At 39.2% G+C, this 23,486-nt stretch overlaps 1 protein-coding gene across 1 annotated transcript in view; it reads right to left on the bottom strand.

The window, feature by feature from the left end:
• The window catches only part of NHLRC2 (NHL repeat containing 2), a 31,610-nt gene that overhangs the window by 4,068 nt on the left and 4,056 nt on the right, over positions 1-23,486 (bottom strand). Inside the window, exons 3-9 of the mRNA XM_081912162.1 lie at positions 16,604-17,059; positions 15,894-16,015; positions 14,540-14,669; positions 4,530-4,629; positions 3,633-3,864; positions 3,155-3,277; positions 1,492-1,701 (exon numbers count right to left, since the gene is read on the bottom strand). Coding sequence (XP_081768288.1) covers positions 1,492-1,701; positions 3,155-3,277; positions 3,633-3,864; positions 4,530-4,629; positions 14,540-14,669; positions 15,894-16,015; positions 16,604-17,059 — 1,373 coding nt within the window. The remainder of the gene's footprint in view (positions 1-1,491; positions 1,702-3,154; positions 3,278-3,632; positions 3,865-4,529; positions 4,630-14,539; positions 14,670-15,893; positions 16,016-16,603; positions 17,060-23,486) is intronic.

The following is a 23,486-nucleotide window of genomic DNA, read 5'->3' as shown; positions in this document are numbered from 1 at the left end:
GGAGAGTTGCCACCAGCATGCCGAAGCCTGCGCGCGCTGAGCTCAGCGCGCCCAGGCTTCGCGGACCTCTCCGCAAGGAGCGGGAGCGCTCCCGCTGCTTGCGGAGAGTTGCCAGCATGCCGAAGCCTGCGCGCACTGAGCTCAGCGCGCCCAGGCTTGGCAGACCTCTCCGCAAGCAGCGGGAGCACTCCCGCTGCTTGCGGAGAGTTGCCAGCATGCCGAAGCCTGCGCGCGCTGAGCTCAGCGCGCCCAGGCTTCGCGGACCTCTCCACAAGCAGCGGGAGTGCTCCCACGGCTTACAGAGAGCTGCCTGTTTGGGGGCTGGGGTCGGGGGAAGCTCGAGCTTCCCCCGCCCCAGCCCCGCGCCTGGGGGGGGGGAAATAATTTTTTCCCCTTTATTTTCCCAAAAAAACTGGGTGCGCCCTATGGTCCGGTGCGCCCTATGGTGCGAAAAATACGGTAATTAAGTTTTACCCAGAGTAGACCCACTGAAAGTAATGGACCAAACATAGCATGTTCATTCATTTTAATGAGTCTACTCTTAGTAAGCCTTAACTATCACACTATGATGACTAATTCTGCCTTGGACAAGTCTTATATTGCTGTTTCTAGGTATCTGTTGTGGTGTCCAGACTTTGGTTCCAGACAGGTTGTACTTCCTATGAAGGAACAAGTGTGCTGCTTTGGAGTTCTGCCAGACCCAGTCTTTTCTTTTTTCTTTGAAGTGGCAAGGAGAGCTGGCAGTGGTGAAGACTTTATCCTTAAGTTCCCAGACTTCACTGGGAAAGTGAAGTTCTAGTACTAGATCAAGACCATTATGAGCTGGACATGACCATTATGAGCTGGACATGAATGTCAGTGAGAAACTGGCCTAGTTAGTAATGGGGATGGGAAGGAGAAATTCCTGAGTTCAGTATCATGAGAACTGGTGTAATTCCTATGTTTTTAGAAGAAAGCACCTGATCTGCAGGACTCTGTTAACTTACTGTGCCAAGAACAGAGGGCCTATTATTTGATAAATAGTTTGAAGCACTTTGCACATGTTTTATAAGTGTTTTATCTCATTTATTTTCACAAGCAGGACCTATTATTTTCATTTTACTGGGGGAGGAGGGAACAGACATCAAGCAGAGAGAATACATGGTGCTTAAGGCTGCTCTTTAAGATGAGACTTGAATCAGGTCTCCTATATCCAAGTTGAACAGTGCTATGAAAGCTGAGGTTTCTGTATCTCTGCTTACTCTAATTGCACTAGTATCCTTTCCAACCTCTTAAAACAGATGGAACATTTATTTTAAGCCTAACAGGATATCCTTAACACAAAAGCTGTTCAGTTTGCCAGATCATTATAAAACACTATGAGATTGTATTTACTGCTATGCTTCATGCTATCTGGGCAGTAGCATTAGGATATCTGATGAAAGATGACCCAACTATAATAACTTATCCAAAGTTGAAAATCCCAGATAAAGTTCTATAAAGGTGGCTTACCAGTGAAACAATTTTGGTTTCTAAATCTAGCACTTTTATCTGATGATTGTTTGTGTCTGCAACATAGAGCAAACGACCTCCGTCTTCAACACACAGGCCTCCGGGTTCATTGAAAGTTGAGGAAGTGAAGCTGGAACCGATGACATTGCTTGCTTCTCCTGTACCTGCCAATGTAGCACAATTCTTCATCTTGGGATCTACAAATTTAATCTAGAGAAAAGCAAAGCATGAGGAACTTTGTAAATAATAAAACAGAATCGTGTACTTATTTTTACTATACTACTGATGATAAAATTCTGAAGAAAGTAAAGTAGGGAACAGTGTCACAATTAGAGAAAATGCTGCCTGCTAAGTGTCCTGCTATCACAGAGGGGGAGCTAGTATTTCCAGTACAGTGGTACCTCAGGTTAAGTACTTAATTCGTTCCGGAGGTCCGTTCTTAACCTGAAACTGTTCTTAACTTGAAGCACCACTTTAGCTAATGGGGCCTCCTGCTGCTGCCACACCGCCGGAGCACGATTTCTGTTCTCATCCTGAAGCAAAGTTCTTAACCTGAGGTACTATTTCTGGGTTAGCGGAGACTGTAACCTGAAACGTATGTAACCTGAGGTACCACTGTATCACGAAGTGTGGTTTGTTTCACTCCCAACATACTATGATCTGTAGACAAGGTTTATTCTTGACTTACTGACTGTGGCTTGTTGGGACCAAAACAAAGAAAGACCCCTGGTTCAGACATAATGCTAACTCATTCATTGTTGTTTCCTCTCAATATGAACAGGGAGGACCAAAACAACCAAGTCAGGCATGTTCATGGTATACCAGCAACTAACATCTACAATGAAGTGTAAACTGGGCCACTGAACAAACTTCTTGCTTGCTACGGCATTATAGGCCAGTAATAAGATATTCAAGTGTTATTTATTAGCAGTTTGAGGGATTTGACATACTCATAAAGTCACTTTCTTAGGTGTTTATGAAAAAGATACTATTAATAAGTGACTCCCAAAATTTCTGCAGGAAAAGAAGTGCCAAAATGCAAGCCCTTTTCATGTTTCCTGAAGATGTGCCATTTTTTGTCAAAGCATTTTTTGTCAAAGTGCATATGACCGTGCCAGCTATCTGCAGCCATCATTACCATAGATCTGGATCACCACATCAGTAATATCTACAAGTGACCCATGTTTACAATGACTCCACAGCTTTTTATGAACATGACTAAGTACACAGCTGAAAAAGCTTGGGTTTGCATCATCAGGCAAACCTAGGGAAGAGGGAATGCAATTTTTCAGTCATCTGTGCAATTGTCCAGAACTTTCTCAGTAAACATTAGAAAAGAAATTAGCCAGCCACCTTCTACCACTCTGTCTACAGCTTTATTGCTTTTAGGTGTCATAAATCTGATTCCCGACGTTGTCTTGGGGGTCCATATAAGCAAATAGGAATACAGTCTTAGCACTTTTATTGCCTCTCCATATAATCAAAAGCATCTTCCACAAAAAGCAGAAGTTGACAAAAAATCAACTGTTATAACATACATAAATGAATTATAATTTGTTTTTTAACTCCAAATAACAGTTTTACTGAATATCTAAAACTTAACTTTGTAGTAAAGTTGGTGAAATGAAACTCAAGCAGTAAATAATGCACCATGCAGGCTCACCTTATGATTATAGGAATCTGCAACATAAAGGAGATTTCTTTTCTTGTCCCAGGTTACTCCTAAGGGATGTTGTAGCTTTGCATTTATTCCAGCTCCATCAATATCACCAAAGGCAAATAAATTCTTTTTTCAAAAGCATATATATATATACAGAGAAAGAATTATACAATTATTAAATTGGTTCAATTATTATTATTATTTAGCGCAAATAAACTAAGATTCTTGCTGAACATGATGGATCTTCAAACTATCAATTAAAAGCACAATAAAAGCATCAGCAGTTAAAGTTATGAAGTTAACATTTTGGAATGACAGGGAAGGAGCACTACCACAGTGATCAAGTTTATATTAACAATTGCTTTAATAACTTGTATAAGACATGAAGAGTCATACAAAATAAGCTTACACACCACATCCCTATTGGGCATCTTGTTAAATCCAACTTGAGTAGGAATAGGAACAAACAGCAAGAACTTACCATTGGGTCTCTTTCTCCTCCTACAAGGTGTTTCACAGCTCCATCTTTCAGAGAAATGGTGCGCAGAGTGCTGCTTTCACTGTCTGCTACAAAAAGGTAGTTCCAAGGCTCTTCAGCAGCAACAGTCAGACCAGAAGGCTGGGCAAAGCCTGCTTTATGGGGATATGCATTATTTCGGTTCTCTTCATTTCCACTCCCAGCAAACCGAAGGCAGGTTCCTTTTTTCAAGTCACTAAAGGGGAGAAATGGGCATTTCCGTGAGTCCTGCCTTGTTATTTGAACACGCAGCCTGTCCCCCCCCCCCCATACAGTAAGTTTTTTACTTACTGTAAAAAACTTGGATACCTAGAATAAAGAGGAAAATCTTCCGTTTTTGCTTTTTACTCATTTTGAAGTAATCAGTTTTCTTTCCTGCTTCAAATGCTTCATTGGGAAAACAAGCAGGCCTTGTCCCCTTTCCCCTCTGTTTATGCTTTTCTAAGTATACTAAGCAAAAACTACTGACCAACAAATACACTTGCTTCGCTGGAAGCAAGAGCGTTTATGAACCAAGTGCTGATTGATCAGAACTGTTTGGATAATGAAGTAAAAGATGAAGAAATGTAAATACAGAAAAGTACAGCAAGACGTGATGCCTAATATTTATTGCATTTATATCCCACCTTCTTCTGTAGGAGCACACGGTTCTCCTCCTCTTCATTTAATCTCTACAATCCTGTTGTTAGACTGAGATGCAGTGACTGGTTCAAGGTCACCCACTGATCTTCATGGTCAAGTGAGGAGTTGAACCTTCGTCTCTCAGGTCTTATTCTTATTCTCGAACCCCACCTAGTCAGTCTACACATTCCACCCACCAATTATTGACCTGGTGTTTCTAAACATAACATTCTAGCTTACCTTCCTTTTGGTAGTTTTCCACATTCTAACATGAGTGCCCAGATTTGATGTGTTCCTGCCATGGCAATCCACAGAACATCATCTTCATGAGTTGATGAAACTATAAAAAAGGATTAACATTGGATGAGCCCTTGTTGGAAGCTTTTCTCACATTTTGCATTAAAAAACAACAACCACCCAGCCCAACACTTTTCAAATATTCAGCCATTCAGTAAGATAACATAATCATACGTTGGTGTTATTGAATGTACAGGGGGGGATGGAATAAATATAAGAATGGAAGGGCAAATGGTCAAAAAAGAAGTATAAGTTTTGTTTGTAAGAGGCTCATGCTTTTCAGTAGATATAAAGAAAACTGCCAAAACAAAAACGAGTATACAATGGTATTTAACATTGTGGAAGATGTGGAAAATATATAACGAAAGTTAATTTGTAAATCTGTGTAAACCTTCAGAATTCAGAAATCTTTGCAAACTCTTTGCCACACAATTATTATTATTTATTAAATTTATACCTCACCCTTCCTCCCAAAGGACACCAGGGCTGCAAACACACAAGCAACAAAACAATTCCAATATATAAAAACAATTCCAATACAGAAACCAACTGGAAATGAGCTCTCCTTAAACTCTTGTTGAAGGAGGAAGGTCTTCAGCAGGCACTGAAAAGACAACCGGGATGGCGCCTAATATTCAGTGGGAAGGAATTTCAAAATAGATGTCATGACACTGTATTGGGCAGAATGGGCCTCCTGATAAGATGATATCTGCAGTGACTGATTGGGCATCTAAGATATGAGTCAATATTTCACTATAGAAACCTAAATGTTTATGTCACACAGGTTCAAAAGCACAAATATAGAAAGTTCTAGTCAGAGATTGCATCATCTGTCAAAGCTTGGTAAAATGTGTCATTCAATAGCAGAACTAAGAAGAAAACCACTCTTCTTAGAAGCACAATTTCCTTTTCCCTTGTGGGGTGAGTACAGGAAAAGGAAGGGAGAGAAAGTCATTATAATTTCCTCTGGAAACCTAGGTCAAAACCTCCACAGTCATTCTTGGCCAGTAAAAGCAATGACATGAGCCAATAGGACGAGATATGGAAAGAGAAAGGTACTTTGTACTAAGTTCTGTTATGCATAACTTCAAAGTCTTTAAATGCAAAAAGTTCTTCTTTTCAGTATTACACCTCCAGCATCTATCTGCAATTGGACAATGAAGTTCAATATACCCAAAATATTAATCTTTGCTGGATCAATCTCAACTAAAAAAAAATCCAAATAGATTCTAAAGCCATTTCCCATTGTTTAGGCTATATGATACATTCTAATCTTCTATTGCACACCTCTATTAAGATCCTGAACTTCTATCTTACAAATATCCAATAAGCATTTATGAAGAACAGTTATGGGTTCAGGATCCTTCCTTTCCTGAACAAACAGGATTTCCCCCTGAAAGGTAATGAACACATTTATTTATAATAATGCTTCATTTGAAAGCAGAGTGCATTCTGGTGGACACTTTTAGGAACTAACATTTGGGCTTGATAACTGAAATACGTTATCAAGTGCAGCAATCCTATGCACCCTGGCTTGAAAATACAGTCCACTAAAAATCAGCACGGCTTTTTTTTTTCAAATAAACATGCATAAAGATTGAGATGTCAGTGTATTTTATTTTTCCTCAAATTTTATTGATGCAAACTTTCTCTTCAAAAGGTCAGTTAGTGCTGTGGTGTCACATGCAAAAGTACAGTAGACAAATTTTATGTAAAGTAAGCATGCTTAAAATTCTATAAACATGAAAGAAAACAATTCAGTGGTTTTATTCTTTGATCACATATGGAATGCTAACTAAGATACGCTTTCCTCTTCTTCAACTCTCAGCTAATCAGGCAAAACCAGGGGTGTGCCAACAGAGAAAGATCCATAGCATTGCCAGTTTCGATTCAAACTGGCAATGCAAAGGAACGTATTTCCTTTGTGGGCACAGCGCAAGCTGTGCTTGCAGATGAACAACCTTTGTATTGCCAGCTAGAATTCAAGCTGGAGATGCAAAAGAATATTTGTGCTTAAAGCAAGCCCTGCTTTGTGGGTAGGTAAGAGACATGGTTGCTAAGGAAAAACTGGGAGCCTTAAAAGTGCACTCCCAGCTGTTCCTTGGCAAGCAAGGCTTGCTGTAAGTGCCTATCAGCAAGTCTGCTTGGGCAGAGAATGATTGTGCTTTGGAGTTTCCGATCAGGAACTTCGTAGCACAGCTGAACCTCATCCCAAGTGGAGTTTCCTTTAAGCACTGATCAACTAACTGATCCTGACAGCAAGTCTCACTTGCTCCCAACCGATTCTTTCCAGCCACGCCACTTCCTGTACAACACCTGGCATCACAGGTGATGTCAGGAATGGGGCAGGTAGACATCATTTGGGGAAAGCGGTCTTACAGACCAAACTGGAATCTGTGCTGGGCCTAATCTGATCTATGGGCCAGAGGTTTCCTATCCTTGGGCTAAACTGAATACTCTAAATTTTTAATACAACTAGGCTACCTCAAATTATATTTTATCTTGAATGAGATTTATGGTAACGATATTATCTGAAGAAGATATTCACCTACCGGTACTTGATTTCCCTGTACAGCAGGGATGGTCAATTTTCTATGAAAATGGATGCCACATTATTCCAAACAGCTGTCAGGTCTATAAAAAAGTTGGCAGTTGGAATCTGATAGGTATGCAGCACGTGCACTCAGTCATAACACTGTACTGGACACAAATATGTCATTAAAAACTGCTTGAGGGGCTGTATCTAAGCCACAGACTGCCAGCTGACAATCCCTGCTCTAGAGGAAAAACAAACAAAAGAGAAGAAGACAAAGTTTCCAGTTTGCCAGTTTATAGGCATGATCTAACATCTGTTCCAATTACCAATCAAAATGTCACAGGATCTTGATAAATACAATTATGAGGCTCTATAAACTAAAGGTGCCTATTTTGCACAAAGGGAGATATCTGCGATCTTTACAGAGATTAAAAAAGCAAAGTTGCCCCCTTTTTGGTAAGTACTACACTCAATACAACACAAAGCTGCCCAGTATTTCATTATTTTATAGCACAACGTAGGATTGCAGTACGTGCTATTCTTCTACCAGTTGCTTTGAAATAAAATAAAAATACTGTCATGCAGTCAACATGGGCTGCCCTTGCAACTCCTGTAGGTTGTTATTGGTGAACAATATATTACCATACAGGCAGGTCCCACTTTCTGAACGCTTGCTATGTGAAAGTTCACTAATCCAAGCCTCATTATATGCATGGCTGATTCAGATATCTGAACAGCCAGAGTCTGAACACATTTTGTGATTCTTTTGTGCTTTGCTCGTTGGTGGCAGCCATTTTTGGCCAGAAACCATGCAGGGAGGGAGTGGGGAGATTGGACAAATCGGGGAACAGAAGAGGTGGACAAATCAGTTATTCTTTTGTCTCTACAGTGGACCCTCTGGATATGAATTTAATTTGTTCTGGGGGTCCAAGCGCACACCAAAAGATCTGCAGCCAGAGGCGCCGCTTCTGCGCACACACGCGGTGCGATAGAGCGCTTCTGCGCATGCGAAGTACTTCCGGGTTTGCCACTCTTGCAACCTGAAGTTTATGTTACTCGAGAGTAACGTAACCCGAGGGTCTACTGTATTTTGCTGGTTGGCAGCAGTCATTTCAGGAAGAAGCCATGGAGGGACAGGGGAGAGAGATTGGACAAATCAGAGTTTAGAAATGTTTCCATTGTTTACACCTTCCTACAGCTCTCCAAATACAAATCATGGGTATTTCTTTTCACTTATAAAAATTCTACCCCCTCCCTGTAATTTTAGGATTTCTTACTGTATAGAAATTTATATCTATTGCAATATAGCACTGAGGTACAGAAAATTGTAACATACACCTGGCCTAGGAAGCGTTAAGATAATTAAAATCACTGTTCAGATTTCTAGGCAGATTGTTAAATATGCATATCAAGATAAAAAATCATTGTATTTTACATTTTATGGAAGCATTTTAAATACAAAGTAGTGTCTTTCCATAAAAATGGCTATGTAGTAATAAAAAATTAGTCAGATCTTCCTCTAAGAAAATTACTTCTGCAAGAGATCCTAGAAAGAGTACATTTCCTACTATATTTCCTGAGAGATTTTGGAACAAAAAGGAGTCTTTTGTGACTCAAAATATGCATTCCATCACAAGAAGTGACGCAAAGAACATTTTAAAAAATCAAACAGAAAACTGAAACTTGTATGGCTTTTGTCACTGAGCAAAGAAAGAAAAAGAAACTGTATTTAATATGTGCTATATTAAAGAAAGGAAGGAAGGAAAAACAATTACCATATATAGCTGTACCTCCTCAGATATTTTATAAAACACTCATTGTATTCCATAGTTCTGAACAGAGTTATATTGAGATTCTCACTGCTTTTATAATCACATGCAGGATATGGCAAGGACTAAGGCCTTACTATAACACAACAGCCATTAATAGTCCAAAAATCCGGGAAATAATTGGCTTTGCTCAATGTCTACAAAACAAGAACTAAAATACAGAAGTATTTTATATAGTCTCCCTTAGTTTAAACAATAAGCTTATTACAAAATAGTTTCATCTGGCCCATGAGCAAGAAATGTTATTTTTTAATCTAAAGTGGACATACTGTAGATTTTTTTTTTAATACAACAGATGAGCCTTATTGAAAAATCCCAGAGGAAACCAAAATATTATACTTAAACATGTCTCTCACTATGCTAGTAGAATCCCCAGTTACACTTTACAATCCTTCTATGGATTTACCTAAAGCACTTTTACTTTGAAACAGCTACCCTAATAAAAATAATAAAGTAATTCCTTCACTTTTGTGCAGTTAAACTCCACATTCCAGCTAAGGAGTAGTTTCAAAGCAACAGCTTATCCTTATTAGGGAATATACATTCTCATTGCCAGCGCTGTTTGCAGTATCAAAGCATTTATTTTTGCTTTGCAATTACAGCTCCACTGTAAAGATGAATCAACAATAAAATGCAGATAGTGATGGATTAATAGTCCTCATAACTGCATTCCTTTTACCTTCCCTGTAAAAAAAGAGTCATTTTCATTCTATCTAAGAATTCCAAGATAACAATTTCTCTATAAATGGATTGACTCAGGTAGGCAATATATAGGTCCAGCTTTCTCCACTATCAATAGTGTGCAGCAGCCCATCCTAGTTACTTGGGGGTGGGGGTCTCCCTAGTAGGCCTAACACAACAGGCCAGGGAAACAAAGGACTGACCTACCTAGTAAACCTATGCCAGGGGCTGCATCACTTTAAACATGATGGAACGCTGCACCATACAAAACATCCCTTGACATAAAAACTAAATCTGGGGAAATGGTTATGGTTTGCAGTCTCTCTGGAACATTTCATCTGTGTGGAGATCTTTATTTTTTGAACACATATAGATAACATTCCATTAAGTGAGCCCTAACGACAGTGGCGTAGCGTGGGTTGTCAGCACCCGGGGCAAGGCAAGTAATTTGCGCCCCCTAACCCGTGGATTTGCGCCCCCTAACCCTAACCCCCAGATGTTGCGCCCGGTGCGGCCGCCCCCCCTGCACCCCCCACGCTACGCCACTGCCTAACGATAATCTGAAGTTGTAAATCTGACACAGGTTGCTACCTCAAAGAGAATCGGGCTTGTTTCTCATTCTCCCATCTCTCTTGGACAACAGATATGGATCACAAACAAGGGAAACTGCAAACTGATAGGGTCTAAATAATAATAATAATAGCTGTCACTAACATCTCACTTTTCCTCTAGGGAACTCAAGATGCCATGTGAGGTTGTATTGGCCTCACAACACAAAGGTAGGTAGTTTAAACTGAGAGACGGTAACTTTCCCAAGGCCACTCCCTGACTTCATAGTTGAGCAGAGATTTGAAACTGGATTTTTAAAATCCAAAGTTAGTAACAGTGACACCACACATTGACTTTCACACAGGGCTACTGGAAGAGCCAGGTATGTTTCTCTATATTCATTCTCTCCTAGAGAAAGGAACTGCCCTATAAGAGATTTCATTAAAATCTTTCAAGCATTCAGTTTGCATCCCAAGCTATTCCTCTGTACACAGTGGGTAAACATACTTTCAACAAGTAAAAACATGACCAGAAACAGCAGCTATTTCTACTTATTTGTTTTAAGACTCCAGATTGAATAGCTCTAATGTTAACAAAGTTTATCAACATCCTTCCACTGTTCTCTTTCCACCACATTACAGCCTAAAATTAGGGCCTGGTTACAGTGTGCCAAAGAGCCTTTGCTTCCCTGCATGAAATAAAATCTAGTGTATTGAACACTGCTGGGGGGTCAGTTGCTTATTTTTATCAATACTGTTGCTTGATTGCTCGAATTGTTCAGTTTTATTTGGTATAAAGTGCTTTAGGTGAGTTTATGTTAACAAAATGGTGATTAATATATTTGCATTACCTGATTTCTCATTTTGGAAACAAATTCTTTATCAATACAGCGACACTAATTCAATGAATAAGATCAGCATACATATTAAAGCAAGTAGGATTTAAATTCACCTCCAGGGAAAGTCTTGAAGGATTCTACTCAACTTGATTTTATAGAAATTTCACAGAAGTGTAATCAACCTGTTTTTACAGAAATGAGGCAGTACAGTGGTACCTCAGGTTCAGTACTTAATTTGTTCCGGAGGTCCGTACTTAACCTGAAACTGTTCTTAACCTGAAGCACCACTTTAGCTAATGGGGCCTCCTGCTGCTGCCGCACCGCTGGAGCACAATTTCTGTTCTCATCCTGAAGCAAAGTTCTTAACCCGAGGTACTATTTCTGGGTTAGCGGAGTCTGTAACCTGAAGCGTATGTAACCTGAGGTACCACTGCAATGCTCATTTACATACTGATATGGCACACAATTGCACCATAGCACAATACAGTAACGCTGCAATAAATTACTCTCCTTAAACGTGAAGTATGATGATGCATGGCACTGTCAAGTGATTTACTCATTGTTGACCTTGGCAATGTAGAAACAATTAAAGTCTGCTGAACTTTACAGAGATTTGTTGTACAGTTAATTGTAGTGGCACACAGAAAAGTTTTATAACTATTGCAGGCATGGGTTCAATTGCCCTTTTACAAGTGAAATGAGCCTGAAGTATCACCATTAAAATGCTGCCTGGTTCAAAGGATCAGCCTCAATTTTCCCTGAAGTACTACTTAATGATGAGACAGGTAGGGAACTGAAACCAGGTTTGGCTATGTAGCAACTGTACGTTTCTAAATAAAATACTTTTTATTAATAATTGTCTTTTAAAATATTCACATTTCTGTCTGCAGGATACAAGTGCAGGGTGAAAATTGTTTTACAGCAAAGTTCAGTTATTTACTTGCAAGCAGAGTGCATACAAATTATGATATTGCAATGAACTAGCCCTTTCTTAACTTTTCTGACAATATGAAGACAAACAAAATCAACACAAATATCTGTGATGAATTTAAATCATACTTCTACCTATGACAGGGATGGGGAGCCTTTTCCCACCTGAGGCTCACATTCTCTTGTGGGCAACCTTCTGCATAAGAGTGGTAGGAGGGGCAAGACGCAAAAATAGGTTTTTGTGACTCTTAACGTTGTACACTAGGTTACAGTCCAGCTACATAAAAGATCAGTGTTCCCCCTACCACCACCACACATCTCCATTGAAGCAAGCAAGAGACCCTATCACAGTTCAAGGACCTCACAGTTCAATATTACAGCTGAGCAAAAGAACTCAAGGAGGCAAAATGCAACTCTCAGATATGCACAACAGGAAGAAAAATCATAATGATAAAAAGTGTTTCCAAAATAGCAAACTGTATACAGTATAGGGAAAAGAGATCAAATGAAGTACAGGTTACCACCACCACCATTTAAGCAGAACTCTTTCGTGCAGTTAAAGAGAGGTCAGGTATGCTTGACAATCCCTGGTCTAATACAGCTCTTTGCAGAGTGTGCAACAGGCTCACTATCTCTCAATTTCAGCTCAATCTGTCACCTCTCTCCTGCCACATACACTTCTAATACATAAATTATCAATGCCACTTAACAAAGCCATTAACAACTTAGAACCAATTTGCCTATGAGATCCCCTTACCCCACTTTCGATCAACATAATTTGTTCTACTACAGGTGCCACACCATACCCATTCCACATCTGCAAGAACTTGGTCATTTAGTGTGACAGCACCTACATTTTTGAATTCCCTACCTATTGACATCAAGCAGGAGCTTTCACTGTACACTTTTTGGTGCATGTTAAAAACATGTTTTGTTCAGACAAGCCTTTCCAGATGCTTAGGAAGCTGAGGTAATTTTAACGTTTTAGTATTTTAACTTTTGTATGGTTTGAAGTACAGTTGTAATTTTTAAAATTGATTTTATTGTTTTATCTTCTTGTAAACCACTTTGAGGTGTTGTTTTTTTACACAATCATGCAGTGCATACATTTTATAAAATATTCACTTATATAGTTCATTAGGACTATATTCTCTGTTGCCCTGCAAGTTTCAATATAGTTTACTTAAGATTATGTGTGCTGGCTGATGCTTTTATAAATAGATGTAACTGTGTACCAAAATGCATATATTTTGGAATCTATGTTATACATGCAGATCACAGTGCCTGGGTCATAGCTGCCTTCTTTCTGAAAGGCACAGAGCTATCAAGAACATTTCACACTTCAGTCAAAAGTGCATTTAGCACTGCTTGCTTTCAGTGGCACTGAATAAAAATAGAAAAAGATGGTACAGAAAGCTGAAATGTACATGACCATTAATAAAGTGCTAAGACTCCAAAACTATGTATATAAAATTCTGTTCAAGAACCCTAAAGCAGTAAAATATGCTACTTTAACAAAGCATGATAAAAAAGGGGACATAATTGAAAGTTTGAACAAAATGTTCTATGTTCAAACCTCACACTAAACTTAGTTTAACATGATGTGAACAAGCCACAGCAAACCTCAAGCTCATGCACACACAACTTGCTTTCTTCCTCCTGTGCACCTGGGAGGAATTTGGACCTCTCTTTCCTCCTTGCTTGCTTTTATGCTTGACTATCTGGGCTTTTGGCGTTAGTATACAAAAAAGAAAAATCCCTTACCAAATAGACAGCTGGCATAGTTAACTGAATTTCACTTGTTATTTCTTTGGGTTAGTAGTATCAAACAGATGGAGCAAAAGAGAAAATCTTGGGTATAGCCACTGTTATAAAGTAAAAACTCCTTATCTTTAGAAGCATTTCTTGTCTCACAAAATAGACTGTATGCATTCACTGCATGTGCAGTGGCTCAGTACAGGGGAATACTTCCTGTTCTTATTAGACAGCAACAGCAGCTTTGCGAGAAATCAATATTGTGTGATTTCCACAATCAGGACCAGCAAGCCCTCCCATGGTATGTCTGAGGTATAGACAAAAGACTACGGTACTTGATCAAATGCTTCTATAAAGATACTGTGTTGAAAGTACACTGCTCCACAAATGGACAACTTACAGGATCTGTACCAGCCACAAAGGGAGTCAAGCAAGGGTGTATTCTAGCCCTGGCACTGTGCAACCTATATATAAATGATATTGTCTAACATCTCCAGTGTATCATGCCCCTAAATTGGCTACAAAACCCATCTCAATTCTATTATATGCAGATGATGCAGTTTTTCTATCCCATACAAAGGTAAAGGTAAAGGTACCCCTGCCCGTACGGGCCAGTCGTGTCCGAATCTGGGGTTGCGCGCCCATCTCACTTAAGAGGTCGGGGCCCAGCGCTGTCCAGAGCACACGGAAACGCCGTTTACCTTCCTGCTATAAAGCGGTACCTATTTATCTACTTGCACTTAAGGGTGCTTTCAAACTGCTGAAGTCTGCTTGTTTTTGACAGCTTGTGAGATTAATGTGTTAAGAGTGTGCAGTTACAACTTTATTAAAATACCTGATGTTCCAAAGACTACATCCCATGGTGAACTAATAGGCTGTTCCTCCCCTTTGGCTCCTCCTTCCTTATCTGTGCCTTGTAATCCAACTCCTGCAACAGTGCTCACCATCTCTAACTGGAGGTCAATCTAGAATGAAATCAGAATAATTTTATTTGCTTTTTATGTTATTTATCAAGTCTGGAAAAAATATGCTACTCTCTATTGTCTTAATGTGCCTTTATCATATTTTATTGCATTATAAATATTATAAAAAGCCCAGAGACTTTTTAAAAATAGATTGATGTACAAGTCTAGTAAATCAAATCAATTGCCTTCCATGTTCTTCAGATTTGAAATACAGTATGATGGGTAGGTAGGGGAAGCTGAGTAACTGAATTTGTCTTTTATAGTTCTTCACATGGACCTATCTTTAATTCTTAAATGAATTCCCTTTGAAATATTACTGAAATGTTACTGGTCTTAAGAAAAAGGTAAAGGATAAAGTAATGTATTCCCATAAAAATAATAATGGTGTTTATTAGCAATGGAAATATTACAATGTCACTGAAAAGAACTTCTCCAGGTTATTCAACATTCACAGGCCTAATCCACACTGTAAAATTATAATTGATTGAAACATGTACAAACAGTACATGATAACCTGGACAGAAATCAAAAGGTAAATACTGAAATCCTAATTTTACATAATTTAAGTTGTAAGGGGCCTGAGTAGCAAGGCGGAAAGGTAACAGTTTATTATTATTATTATTATTATTATTATTATTATTATTATTATTAGAGATTTAGGCCACAAACTTTGACTTGGACATCTTATGTGCTCTTGCTCATAGCACACTCCAATTCAAAATGATGTGGGCCAAACTATAATGTGCAGATTCATTTGTGATGTATACATATGGTCTCATGTAAGGGGTCTGGCATTCAAGTGAGCTGAATGAGATAACCAGTTTCACCCCAGCCCTATGATTCCATTGCTCTGCTGAGTAACGATAGTCTCTTGCTTATATTTCTAGATATTTCCTAGAGGGAAGGGAGACAAAACACATGGTTTTGTAGAGCCAAAATGCAATTACTTAAAAATGGAACTGAGAAATCATGGCACACAGCATTATTGCATTCCATTCTCTTTAGGAAAGCACTAAACTGTTATACCTAATAACTTGCCTTAAAAGCATATGTGAAAAGGAAAAGAAGTCTGTTCCAAGTACTTTGGAAACATGTTTATAAATATTAGACAAGATTCTACTTTCAGAGACGTTGCATAGTTACTTTCACATCCATTTTACGAATGTAACTCATAAGAAAATTTGGCCATTCTCCTATATTTTTTTTCTATCTAGGAAAGTTTACCTTCCTAATCAGATGGTTTTCTGTATCTGCTACATAAATAATATTGTTCTTTATAGCCACTCCCTGTGGAGAACTGAATAATGCTTCTGAAAATGTCCCATCTTTTCTTCCACTGTTTGGTCCTGAAAAGAAAACAAAACAAAAAAGAAATCAGCAGAATTAGAATTTGCATCAAAAGATTAACGATATGTAAGCGTAAAAGCTGATAGAGTTCAGGAGCAAACCTTTACCCAATTTTAGAAATTAGAGAGCCCTGCATTGTTTAATTATTTAAGAGTTTGCCATTTATCTTCTTCAAGGAAAATGTTATTGTAAAAGAATATCCATATTTAAAATGTACTTGTGCAAATGCTCTTGAAATATGATTTGTACATTTTCCAAATAATATTTTGTAGGAAATACAATAAAAACAAACCAGCTGCAATTACAAGGATTTTCTTTACAGCAAAACCTAAAGTTTCAACTTTTGCAAGGCATTACACAGCTATAAAAACAGAATTAAAAGTATTTACCGTACCTAGTCGGAAGCCCAGAGCAAGTAACAATTAATTTGTGGCAGACAACTTGCTACACTCTGCATGGAAAACAGTTTTAATAACACTTTTACCAGTATAGTACTAGGAAGGGTACCAGCGGCACAGAATTCAAGATCTGCCATGACAGCATAAAAGCTAATATGAAAGGCTTTCCTACATTTAAGTTCTCCTCACCTCCAACAGTGTGCAGAATTTGACCATTTTTCCTGACAACCAAAATCCTGTGATGTCCAGTATCTGCTATTACCAATCTGTCCCCAGAGTTGTCCACTGTAATTTTGCCGGGAAAGAGCAAAGGCGAAGGTGGCAAATAGTCTCTATAGAGCTGTGCTCTAATTTTATTAGCATTGATTTGTCCTTGTTCTCTATAATACTTTAGGGCTATGGATGTAAATAGAAATAATTTGTCCTTGTGTCCTTCACCAACCAGAGTGAACAGCATATTCCCACGAGGTCCAACAATGATCAAGGTTGGCCAGCAGGATACTTCTAGCTCATGCCAAAGAGTTGCATCAGCATCATTTACCACGGGATGAGTGATGTTGTATCTAAGGACAGCACTTTTGATGTTATCCAGAACCTTTTCATTTGGAAATTTTGCTGAATGGACACCAACTACAAGGAGACCATCTGAAAGCACAGATAAAACACACACACATATTAAAGTGCAGATAAGGCTGGATCAAAGGCAAGTTCCCTAAATGGTTATATGGAACTCTAGACTAGAGCATTTTGTAGTTATTCGGCATATGGGGGAGGGGGGACAGTTCAGAAGCTCAGGTTTTAATCCTCACAGTAGGACTGAGTTCCACTGAACATTATGGAATTTAGTTTAGAGTAGATATGCACAACATTTCACTGTTATTGCTTTGTACATCTATGACCACAAGGAAGAACATATCAAAGATCCCAACTGAATGAGAAAAAGGGCCATTAAATAAATGAAACCATCACCTATGGGAGAAGGGGTAAAGAAGGGAATCAAGAATAGGTTTGCAAGAATTGAGGAATCATAAAAGCATTTATCTGCAATGATAGATGGCCTATTATAATGTTTAGTGCTACTGCAATCCAGCCTGATGGTCAGCCATTTGTCAGCAGTTCACACCAATCTTAGAGAACACTCAGCCTTCAATGACCAGAGCAAGCATCAAAACAACATTGTAAAGTTTTTCCTAGTTCGATTGCAGGTATGTTACTACAGTGGTGCCTCGCAAGACGAAATTAATTCGTTCCGCAAGTTTTTTCGTCTTGCGAGTTTTTCGTCTTGCGAAGCACGGTTTCTCATAGGAATGCATTGAAAATCAATCAATGCGTTCCTATGGAAACCGCCTTCAGACCAGGTCTGGGGGGCGGCAAGGGCTTTTTTTGAACCGCCAGCCTTCAGAAGGCTGTTCTGAAGGCTGGCAGTGGGGAGAAAAGCCCTTCTCCCCACCTCCCGCCCCGCAAGCTCCGGGGACAGAAGGGCTTTGCTATCGACCGCCAGCATTTTAAAAGCCCCCGGGACAACGGATTTTAAAATGCTGGCGGGTGGCAGCGAAGCCTCCGCTGTCCCGGGGCGATTTTAAAATGCTGGCGGGCGGCAGCGAAGCGTTCGCTGCCGTCCCCCAGCATTTTAAAAGCCCCCGGGAAATCGGAGACTTCTCCGCTGTCCCGGGCGATCTTAAAATGCTGGCGGGCGGCAGCGAAGCGTTCGCTGCAAACCCCCAGCATTTTAAAAGTCCCCGGGACAGCGGAGACTTCTCTGCTGTTTCTCCGCTATCCCGATGGCTTTTGAAGGCAGGCGGGGGGGGGGGAGCAAAGACTTTCACCCTCCGCCGGCCTTCAGAAGAGGTCCTCGACCTCTTCTGAAGGCTGGCGGGGGGCGAAAGTCTTTGCTCCCCCCCGCCTGCCTTCCCGGGACAGCGGAGACTTCTTTAAAAGCCCCCGGGGGCTTTTAAAATGCTGGGGGACGGCAGCGAAGGCCTCGCTGCCGCCCGCCAGCATTTTAAGATCGCCCGGGACAGCGGAGAAGTCTTCGCTGTCCCGGGAAGGCAGGCGAGGGGGGAGCAAAGACTTTCGCCCCCCGCCGGCCTTTAGAAGAGGTCCAGGACCTCTTCTGAAGGCCAGCGGAGGGCAAAAGTCTTTGCTCCCGACGGCCAGCATTTTAAAAGCGGTCCGGGATAATGGGAAAGCGCAGCCCAATTCCCTGCTATCCCGGACCGCTTTTAAAATGCTGGCGGTGGGGAGCAAAGCCTTTCGGCCCCCCGCCGGCCTTCCTGGACCTCTTCTGAAGGCCAGAGGGGGGCGAAAGGCTTTCCTCCCCACCGCCAGCATTTAAAAGAGGTCCCCGGAGATTTCCCTATGGGCTTTCTTCTTGCGAAGCAAGCCCATAGGGAAATTCGTCTTGCGGAACGACTCAAAAACGGAAAACTCTTTCGTCTTGCGAGTTTTTCGTTTTGCGAGGCGTTTGTCTTGCGGGGCACCACTGTACCTCCTCACAATGCCAACATTCCTGGAATTGAGTTTTCCAGAGAGTCAAGCTTGTATTTCTAAAATTCAGTTATCATTATTTGGTTTCATTTCATTACTTTTTAAATATATTTATAAATGTAAATATATCACTGAAACCTTGCCAAGCAAACCTAGCATAGAAACAAACCCAAATTAACATTCTGCATTAAATGTTTCACATATGAATAAATGTTGCATATAATTAACCAGTAATCCGTGAAGCTACTCATCACTCTAGGAACAGGAACTAATGTGCTACTCCACACCAACCTCAATCTACATTTCACCGAAGTGGTTATTTTAGCCATGGTTTTATGTTTTGCTAAAATACAGATGCTGATTTCAAAAACAAAAGCTGTTAGCTGCTTTGGAGACTGTACAAGGAAAGGCAGGCTATAAATATTTTAAATAAGTAAATAATGTTGATAAAAACCTATGTTCTCAAGCAGTTAAGATACCATATGAAAATCTACACCAGAAAAGTTTCATGTAACCAAACTACCCTTTCTAGTTTTATAATGTTTTTATGTTTATTGACACTTATCAAAAGATATACAAAAGTTCATACCCAATACAAAGTATATTTTTATAATTACCAAAGCAAAGAGAAAAAGAAAAAGTAGAAACAAAAAGAAAAAAGATGAAAAAAACTTCCAATTCTTTGTCAGTCAGCTAAATATAGTAACTTGTTCAAAGTATTCACTCACTAAAATCCAAGTATTCTATTTTCTATAAGCCAATACACATCTTCCAAGGACCATTTGTGTGTCAGCTGTACACCAGTATCTAACGTTCATTATTTTATTATGTCTCAATGCCCCATGAACTGCTTTCCTAAGGAACTAAACTGACAGTGTGGAATTATGATACGCTGATACTTTTGTGAAATTTCCCATTTTTAAAATACATGCCAATATAAACTCATTACAGGGTGAATAAAAACCAGTAACAAAATATTCCATCTGTCTCCTGCAGAACCAAGCAGACTGCAAGAGTAGAGAAGCCTCCTGATCATTAGGCTGCTGGAGAAGGAATGAAGCCCTTAATACCTCCTCTGCTAAACTAGTAACTTGTGGGTTTATTTGCAAGGCTGTGCTTGGCACAGTAATTAATTTCAGAATGCTAGCACTCAGAGTGTAAGGGAATGCCTAATCCCAGGAATGGGACTTGGTTGTTGTTAATCAGTGTTGAGGGAAAGGCTTTTAGCACATTTTTATAGAAATCACATGTCTACTGGGCTGAGCCCTAACATTAAACACAGGTTCTAATTCATTACATGTAGAAATTTGGGCTGCAATTCTAATCCCACTTATCTGGGAGTATGCCCCAATGAATGTAGTAGGACTTAAATGTGAATAGACATGGTTAGGATTGAATTGTTATTAAAAAAAAATACTGTCCAATCAACTGTGGCATCATCAGTCTTAAATTACTCTAACAGTTTAAACACGATAGTAACCTTGAACTCATTTCATAAGTATTGAAAAATGGTATGAAAAAAACGGCACTGTTAAACGTTAATGAGCAAATATACCACTAGGTAAAGAGACCCCTGACCGTTAGGTCCAGTCGCGGATGACTCTGGGGTTGCGGCGCTCATCTCTCTTTACTGGCCGAGGTAGCTGGCGTACAGCTCGGATCCGGGTCATGTGGCCAGCATGACTAAGCTGCTTCTGGCAAAACCAGAGCAGCACACGGAAACGCCATTTACCTTAAATGAAATTAAGGGGTTGCTAGCTGTAATTATTATGTAATATGAAAAGAAATTTTAAGAAACTTAATTAAAATTAAGGGAAGGATTTGTTGAAGATAATTTAATTAGAGAATGGAATGCAGTAAAGAGAGGTATGAGGAGGTCGGGAAAGTTATTTTCACGAATATAAGGGAATGAAGTTATATATGTGATTTTTGTTTGTTGTTTCGATTTTTTCTTTCTTTTTTATATGTATTTTTGATTTTACTTGTTGAGTCTTTTTTGTGTTATTTTTGTGTTTTATAAAACTTGTGAAAATGCTAATAAATATCTTATTAAAAAAAAAAGGAAACGCCATTTACCTTCCCGCCAGAGCAGTACCTATTTATCTACTTGCACTTGGTGCTTTCGAACTGCTAGGTTGACAGGAGCAGGGACCGAGCAACGGGAGCTCACCCCGCCGCAGGGATTTGAACCACCAACCTTCTGATCGACAAGCCCTAGGCTCTGTGGTTTAACCCACAGCGCCACTTGCGTCCCTAATATACCACTAGTAATGTCTTATCAGTGAATAGTGGTGCAAATTTAAGAAGGAGAAAAAACACTTCCACCCAGCCCTCCATCTGCAAGCAAATGATATCAATGTTTCAAAGATTTAACCAATCTGCCCTTTCCTTCCCAAAAGAAAAATAATTATTTCAACTTTCTAATGACAGCTAATTTATTTAAAAAATAGTTATATCACCCATCTAGCTCCTTAAAACAGAAAATCTCACAAGAATTTCCCCTACCCTTCTGTTATGTAGTGTTGACAGAACATTACCATAAATAAGATTCTAGCAGTCTGCTCTGTTAACAGACAGAACCCAGTGGAAGGTGATAGCTATCTAATTTCAAGGCCTCTTCCCACACATAAGATAAACAATTCCAACTCTTCAAACTGCACTGCATTTAATTACATACCAAGTGGAACAGAGAACTTTAATTTCTTATTGATATTGAATTCAACTGCACCCCTTTTGCTTTCAATAGGGTCTGAAATAGGATAGCAAAACATTTCCATCTTGGATGTAGTCCAGTACTCTTTCATCCAAGCTTGGAATCAATGTTTAAATTCTGAGCTAGGGATTTAGTAAGAATAAGTGCACGATGTAATCCTCACAAAACCTGGCAGCTTGTTGTCAGGCTCTGAAGACATGCTCATGACTTCAGGACAAGTTCTGCAATGGAGAGTCTAAATACCATTGCTCTGTCTCTGGAATAAAAAATGGAACCGAAAATGAGATACAGATTTAGTGTGCAGACTAGAGTTCCCAGATCTCTACTATTCCTTCCTGTTCTACTACCTAGACTTGGTGATATGGCAGATGAATACAACTTGGTCTGCACTCACAAGAAAGATGTATCTTAATAATTATTTTGTCTGCTGCTTATAAAGTATACAAAAGCTATAGTCCTACGCACACTGAAGTCCTTAGTGCTGAGTATGCATGCATAGGATCAGTTTTTTTAAAAAAAGGAATAGACAACATGTCCACGAAGGCTTTAACAGAAAAGGAAAGGATACCAAACTACAAAATCTCTACAGATCAGATATAGAACTGTAGCAGTATGTAGTGCCACTTCAAACATTAACAGAAAGGCTGCTGTTTGAGCACAACATTCACTCTGTATCATGGAGAAAATATTCATACAAGAAAACATGCAGTTAACATTGTGCAAAGAGCTTGTTCAATGGTAGTTTCTGAGTAGTGTGCTTGCCAAATGCTTTCACAGACCTTCTCGTCACACAATACAGTAGCCAAAGCAGAAATGCACACCAGCAGCTTGATCCTAGCACTTCAAACTTGCGTTTCATTTATTTAATTCCAGATCAAACATCAGTCTCAGTAATTTAGGGAAAAAAGTAATTCTGATTTGAGAACACTTATATCAACATATATGCTCTAGTTGAGATTCCTGCATTGCGGAGGGTTGGTCTAGATGACTATTGGGGTCCTTTCCAAATATATCAAATGTAAAATTCTACTTTGTGAGGATGCAGTTGGATTCAATCTGCACTGAAAAGATTACACAATAGCAGCAAACTGGCCTTCTACCAAAGTATTTCTGTCAAGAAGCACTTCCTCATACAGCAATCCAACAGGCCATTTCTAAACTGTTGATGTGAAATGAATGTGCATTAGGGCTTAAAATAACCTTGTGAATGCCACACTGGATGCAGAAATAGCACTAGCAATGATAAGAGCAAGAACATATCTGATAAACATGCTAACTGGCAACAATTCATGTTCTAAAATACACCTACAAAATTCCAGATGTACACGTTAATTAAAAAAATGTGATGACCTTGACAATGTCATATAACAACTCACTGGGTTTACGATCTCCTATCACATAAATATAATAATGGACTTTTGTTTTAAAACAACTACTTACAAGAGAATATCTGTAGCACAATAATATAAAATATGTACATCAGAATAGCAAGAGCTTATGCTAGAATTCTAAAATTAAGATATGTATTCCAGCAAAAAAAATGATAAATTTTAATTTTGCAAACTAGAAATTTGTACTTATAGTTTGCTTAAGTAAGACACTAAGGTTCATGCAACATGCCTATTATATACTACGCAGTAACAATTTCACACTTAAATATATTGGGTTGTATTTAACATAGCACTCAGGGGATAATTCTGTCAGTGTGAGAATGTTTTCTTCTCCAAATCAACAATAGAATTTGTTGACTAGAAATGTAGCAAGCTACTGGGTCTTTATGTCCAAAATGGAGAGCTCTGATTTAACAACTAGGATGAAACTATGAAGGAAGATTCTAGCCCATTTTCCTGATTTGTTAAGCAATATATATCA

This window comes from Podarcis melisellensis (assembly GCF_964234715.1).
Source record: "Podarcis melisellensis genome assembly, chromosome: 5".
Lineage (NCBI taxonomy): Eukaryota > Metazoa > Chordata > Lepidosauria > Squamata > Lacertidae > Podarcis > Podarcis melisellensis.
The sequence above is the reverse complement of the archived record's forward strand: the minus strand, read 5'-3'. Positions and strand labels throughout refer to the sequence as shown.